Here is a 6,778-nt window from a genome sequence, read left to right as displayed (position 1 = left end):
TTTTGAAAAATCGTTTCACGTGTTTCAGCGTTTTTTTTTAATGTTGGAAGTTGTCGAAATATTTGACCGTCCCGGTACATAATTGACACCCTGTATAATTAATAAATCGTTAATAAGTTAGTTATTCTGTACACAAGACAAATATTGTTTATTTAATTCGTTTAGTGTGTGAATTAAATAAATATAAATCTTTTAATGATAAATTGATCAAAACAATAAATTATGAAATTATTTAAAATTATGATTATATACTTATTTAATAAATTAAGTGAAATCTTTTGCTATTAAATTGACTTGATTAATTGGTGAAACCATTAACTTTAAGTTCTGAGTAAATAGAGTTATAAATTTTAAATACACACACACACACACATTTTGTGTACAATTTATTAAAAATAATAATTTATTGTGAATATATTCTATATTATATATAAGTATTTAATCTAAAACTTTTATACTGATCTTTTAAGAATTAAAAACACAATTATAAAGAAAAATAAATACGATATAAGATATATGTTACTTGGAAATTCTAGTTGCTCGGCGAGGAGATGTACAACAGCCATGACAAAAGTTACCGAACACGCGGTAGCGAACGATCGAGTAGATCGGCCAGTCCGGATACATCGCGAATCGACAATCTTGGCTACGAGGACAGTTTGGACGTAGCTTTTGAGTACAATAATAAACTACGAGATAAGATCCAACAGCGCATGAGAGAGAGCGAGAATCTGATAGCCAGTACGTTCGGCCAGAAGATCAACGACAACGATCATCCTGATGATGACAAACGAGATAGCGTTGGGAATTCTTATTCCTCGAGTATTCACGAACATGAACAGCTACCTACGTCGGTCACATCGAATAGAGAGCTGGAGGAGTCCTCACCGGGTCACAAAAACAAGATGAATTCGACTCTAGGTGGTTTACACAAGGCACTATCCAACTTGTTGCATAGCAACGGCAAACATGATCATAAGTGAGTATCTCGATACTCAAATCTGTGCGTAATATTTATATTGTAAATATTTTTGTTGCATATGGTTGTATAGTGAATAATTTTGAGAAAACAAATTAATATTCTATTAACGTAATAGAAGTGTATTGTAATAATAAACTGTTCAGTTGGGTGTGGATAAGTTTGATAAGTTTAATGAGATTTCGAACTCAAAAAAAACAAAGGTTCTCCAAATTAATAAGTACTTCATGAAAATAAATTAGCAAAATTTTAGCTAGCTGTCGTTTATAAACTTAGTCATATCGCGAATTCTTATTCTTTTGCTAGTACAATCTTGATTTGTTTTCTTAACATGTTCACAAAAGACTTAGTGCATTATTCTATTTTTATAATGCTATATACAGATGTTAATATTTTAATATGTTCCTCTAAAATTTCGTCTTGATGTAAAAGCGTAAAAGGATATTCGAGATTAATAAAATGCATATGACGAGATTTCGATGATTAAAAATATTTTGCAGGATGGCTCACGTATCAAAGCGTATTTTTCAGTTTTGCGTCGGTTCGACACCTGTTGATTGCTCGTTTATCTGCTTGCGTGGCCCATACGTTTTGTTTTCATCCGATTCTTCGATTACGCTATACTAAATGTAGCGTATGATTGGCGTATACCATATTGGCTAGTCATTTTTTTCTTTGAAAAAATAATGTTTGTGATTGTCTTTCCGGGGACATAAATCAAGCTTTATCGTACAACGTTCTGTTAGTATAAACTATAAGTATCGCACAATCCACATCTGGCAAACGTTATACCCTCTGTCTTCTTCACTTGCGCTGGAATTATTCGAATTTGATGCTCGATTTTCACTAAAGATGGTCGAGAGACCATCGTCGAACGATGCTCATTCGTTCACGTTGCGTATTGATCCGCTTTCGTCACTCCACTCTGTACGATCTACTATGAACGATCTCTTCCTTAACAGCACCAACATGTAGCGCTTTGCGATACATTGAATTTAGTATATGACATATAACACGTAAAGCACAGTGAGCACATATGTACCCCATGTTTATTATCCTTCTAATTCATTTACTATCAAATATATTTTCCCGGAAATTTCCTTTGTTTAAAGAAAAGAAAATATACTTGTAAATACACTTTCCCTATAATTTCCAGTGGAATGAAGAGATATTTCCACAATAATATCGATTAATTTAGATTCTATAATTTATATTCATTCCAAAAAAAGAAATTTATTAGAATTAAAAGATCAAGAAGTGATATTCATTATGTACGTCATATATAAGATTTATTACAATAATGTTTGTTTTATGTGGGTTACATGCGAATTAAACAATTTTATATAATTTATTATCGTTAATAATGAAATTTTCTCTGTTTGCTATATTCGACTTCATTCTCTGAGGTAATTACCCGAATAACAATGAATTTCCGTTAATTATTAATGAGTCCATTATTAAATCTACAATTACTCTATAAAACTGTTTACAAAACTATTTTTCAATTATATGTTTTGTTAACCGATATACTGTTGAAAAATATTGTTATAAAATAATTCCTCGCTTGTTTCCTTCATTAACGTAAAACTTTTACAATAAGTCATCAAGAATGCAGGACATTTTAATAGATATATTATAATTACAGTCATCCATTGTCATATTTTCTATACAATTAATCACACGATCACACATTTAATAACGAATCTCGCTATCGATGTCCGAACAATCATTTATTGCTTAATAAAGTTGTTATAAATAAAGTCTTTTAAAAATAAACCTATTTTATTTCGCAGCGGTTCCGCTCCGATGAAGCTGTTGGCGGAATTGGCTTGCGCTCGAGCTCCGACCTCTATGTTGCCGAAGGATACCACGAACAGTAACAAGAATTATCAATCGGTGAAAATGGTCGCGGCAGCGGTCGCTGCAGCAGCTGCAGCGGCGGCTGCGGTAGTGGACAAGGACACCTCGACTTCCCCTAAGAAGCCAACGAAGGATTCAACGATAACATTGAAGAATTCGCCAATGAAGAAGACGAGGAATCCTATTAAAGAACTATTCGAACGTAAGAAGGAGATAAACGATAGAAGGCAACAGGAACGCTCGAAGGCCGCTTTCGTTGAATTAAACGTGCAGAAGCAACGCAAGTCGAAGAAGAGCAGAAAGCAGCGGGAGTTTCCGTTGATCCGTAGAAGCGAACACTATGGCGGCCTAATGGAGAAGAAGAAACGTCGTGATTCTCTCGATCGGAAAGGGGAGACGGAGAGAATAAAGGATGTGTACGAATTTGATGAGGAAGAGAGCCAAATGGCGCCCACTCTGGGTAGCGTGATGTCTTATAGGAGCCAAATCGACAAGAGTTACGACACCAATTGGTCAAGGATAAAGAATACCGATGGGAACTTGGATACTGTCTTGCAGAACGGCAAGACGAATTACGTCGCGAACACTAAATTGGACGCTATAATCAACCGTAAATTCCAAGAGTTGGAGAAGTTTGCGCCAAAGACAAAAGGCGCCCTGAAGTCGTTCCAGAGCGAGGAGCAGCAACAGCAACAGCAACAGATTAACGAAGTAGTTACCGGACCAATGGACGAATTTGTGGAAAGAAAGCAACGCATGAAACGGCCTATAGAGCAGGGCATCAAGCAATCCAATAAGATCAAGAAACGAGGTAAAAGCTCGAAGAAACGAGTAAGAAACGCATGGTATGAGAACGACAGCTCGGACGAGTTCAGGACGGCCGCGAAAACGGAAGATGTTGGCGTTGGTATTTCAAAAAGTCAACGCTCGTGCTCGAAAGGCAAACAGAATCTCTTTGCGGAGTTATCGACATCATCCGAGAGCGAATACGAACGTGACAACGTCGATTATATGTTCGCGGGCGAGCAACGTTCGTTGAAATTGAAGAAGAGTTCGAAGAAATCACTCGACGTCGACATTGACATCGACATCGACGAGACGGATGATCAACGCATAGTCAATGAACCTGAATTCGACAATGAAGATCAAGTAGCAAGCGATTGGAATCAAGTAGTGGAGGAAGCACGGGAAGATGCTATGAAGAACGATCATGACGTCGCGAAATCAGAATCGGAAATGTCAGATCATTCTTTGGTGATAGATGAAAGAAAGATGATCGACGAGGCGAGGAACAGCGATGATGATGCGGATAATCAGTACGAGAGAACGTTTGAGCTGGATGATTTGTATAGGGAAGACAGCTCGGACGAAGAGACAGAAGTCGAGGAGAACGAAGAGCCGATGATCGAAGAAGTGAAGAACAACAGACCTGAAAAGCAAACATTGGAAAACGCAACTTTACAAACGAAACTTACTTCTACTATCACAAAAGACGATTGTGTGTCGGAAATGATTTCTTTGGAAGAAGCCTTGGATTTTCTAGATCGGCATGAGAATCTCGATCCGAAAACTGAGAATGTACGTGCAAACAACATCGTCAACGGCACTATGGATGAAGCTTCTAACGACAGAATTGTTAATGAAGAAACGGAGAACAAATGTCCGAGCCCTACAGAGATGCGAGATGAGAAGGAGGAACCAGATGACGATGTCCCAGCTTTGCCCGAGAAATTGTCCAGTAACGAGAAACCACAGAAAGAATCCGATCACAATCTCCCTCTTCATGTATTTCTCAGCAGAAAGGTACAAGAATCAAAGAAGAGAAAGCAACAGCAGTTAGATAAATTACGAGAGGAGCAAGAGAGGATACTTATGGATTTTCAGCCAACCAGAAGACAAAGAAAGTGTGCGATAGGTAAACAAGGTCTATTAGCGGAAATAAGTAGCTCGGACGAGGAATCGTATGTGAGAGATAACAGCAGGAAAAGTAGTGATCATGACAAATCGCGGAAGAAGAGGGAATCGAAGGAGAAAAGAAAAGAGAGGTACCTCGAGAAAAAGCACGAGCAGATGATTGCTAAAGAGCAGAAAGCGATCGAGGAAGAAATTCTGCGAGAGGTTGGCAAGAGAAAAGAGAACCTCGCACAAAACGATAATGTTGCATTGAATACCGATGTCGTGGAAATAGTCGTCTCCGGACAAATTCAGAGGAAAAAACATCAGATGAAGGAGAAGCATAAGAAAAGTGGCGACGAGAGTATTGAGGAGAATGCAATGTATATTGATCATTCTTTCCTTGATAGTTCAGAAGACAATCATAACAAATCAGATCGTGCTTTCTCCACTGCGGAAAGTAACACAGAGAATGACTACTCATCAACTTCAAAACGAAAGAATCTCGTGAAATCACCAGCGAAGTCAAAGAAAGTTTCCAAACCCGAGAACGGAAAGATCTCGACGAGTAAGAGAAGCAAAGAGTCAACCGCGGAAAAATTCAAGAAGTCCGCAAGTAACAAAGATTCTAAGGAGCGCAGATCGTCCAGCGGAAAACGCGACTCCGACGATGAGGAGCTAAAGACCACCAAGTCATGGAACAAGGTCGAAGAAGGCGTCGGGGTTGCAATCGGTCGACATAAACGCACTGCTGCTCTTCAATTATACTATTGGTCCAGTTCGAGCGACGAGGAGGAGGCGCCAGAACCGATTCCGGCGCCCGAAGAGGAGGAGGACGATCGGCAGGAACAGCACGGATGGATAGTAGGCGACTCTCACAAGAAAATGATCACGATGCTGGCCATGGAAAAGCAGCTGAAGGAAAAACGACGTAGGAGCGAGGACGACTTCGAGCCTGGTAAGGCGAAGAGCAAGAAGCATAGGAACAGTACCTCTTGATACGTGTTTCATGATTAAAATTCAATCCAACCCGCGCGATAGACGCAATGAGACTACGTTATTCTGACAACATAAATTGTGGAAGCGAGAAAGTGAAGGCTAGAAGGATCTCCATGTTTGTCTTTAATGAGAATTTATTACGTTCTATATCTTCCACGGTAATTACTTGTGGCAGATCTGTTTAGGTAGATAAAAATACAATGGACAAGTGCGATCTACGATCAGAAAAGTATTTGTTGTGTTCGATCTTTTTTCTTCTTTTCTTTGTTAGCGAATGTTCAACGACTGGACGTGATTTAAACGTAAAGAAGGAAGAAAGAAGATATAAAATGTACATAGTTGCTTGGCGTGTAGAGATTAGAGATTAGACGAGTATCCTCCCTCGTTGCAATCTAAGAATTATATACATGTATAAATATAAATCGAGTTCTTATAAATACCGGATGATATAGACTGAACGTGAGAAGTAGCAAAAAGTGAAGAGAGCACTCTTAGACAATACTAGGATGTTTATAACATTTATTTGTATGTAGGGAAGTTTCCCACATGTGAAACAGGTGAGGTGAAAAAATGGGGGGAATCAGTCACAGTCGCTTATTTAGGAAAGGACAACGTAAAACCGGGTCCAATCGAGTTTAGCGCTTGTATCAGCTTCTTTCGTGATTCGTAAAACGTATTTCTTCGTATTCTTGCATATTCTTACATGTTCATACGTATTCTTACATATCGCAGTGAAGTAAGAAAGAAAAACTTCTCACGGGGATAACGTTCGGGAATGAAAATACCGCGTTCAAGGGAGTTTAATCTTTCACTAAAGAAAAGAGGTGAATCTTTCTTGACCTTTTGCACGTTATTTTTACGAATTTTCTAGATCTCAAAGCTTATGCATGTGTGGCCGACTTCTATGAAGCCACGCGGATTCGCGGAAAAACGAACGCTTTATTAATGCGTAAAACACGAACATTATTTTTTTCCTTTCGTACTCGCCTCGTGCACATAGGACATAAGTATGTAGATTTTCATATATTACGAAAATATTTATATATA

General features: G+C 38.3%; 1 protein-coding gene across 1 annotated transcript in view; it reads left to right on the top strand.

Annotated features, from left to right (window-relative positions):
• The window catches only part of LOC108766438 (uncharacterized), a 53,122-nt gene extending 46,363 nt beyond the window's left edge, over positions 1–6,759 (top strand). Inside the window, 2 exon segments of the mRNA XM_018515736.1 lie at positions 537–979; positions 2,773–6,759. Coding sequence (XP_018371238.1) covers positions 537–979; positions 2,773–5,731 — 3,402 coding nt within the window. The 3' untranslated portion in view covers positions 5,732–6,759.
• Positions 6,760–6,778: the final 19 nt, after the last annotated feature.

Source organism: Trachymyrmex cornetzi, unplaced genomic scaffold (genome assembly GCF_001594075.2).
Source record: "Trachymyrmex cornetzi isolate Tcor2-1 unplaced genomic scaffold, Tcor1.1 scaffold1187, whole genome shotgun sequence".
Classification (NCBI taxonomy): Eukaryota; Metazoa; Arthropoda; class Insecta; order Hymenoptera; family Formicidae; genus Trachymyrmex; species Trachymyrmex cornetzi.
The sequence above is the reverse complement of the archived record's forward strand: the minus strand, read 5'-3'. Positions and strand labels throughout refer to the sequence as shown.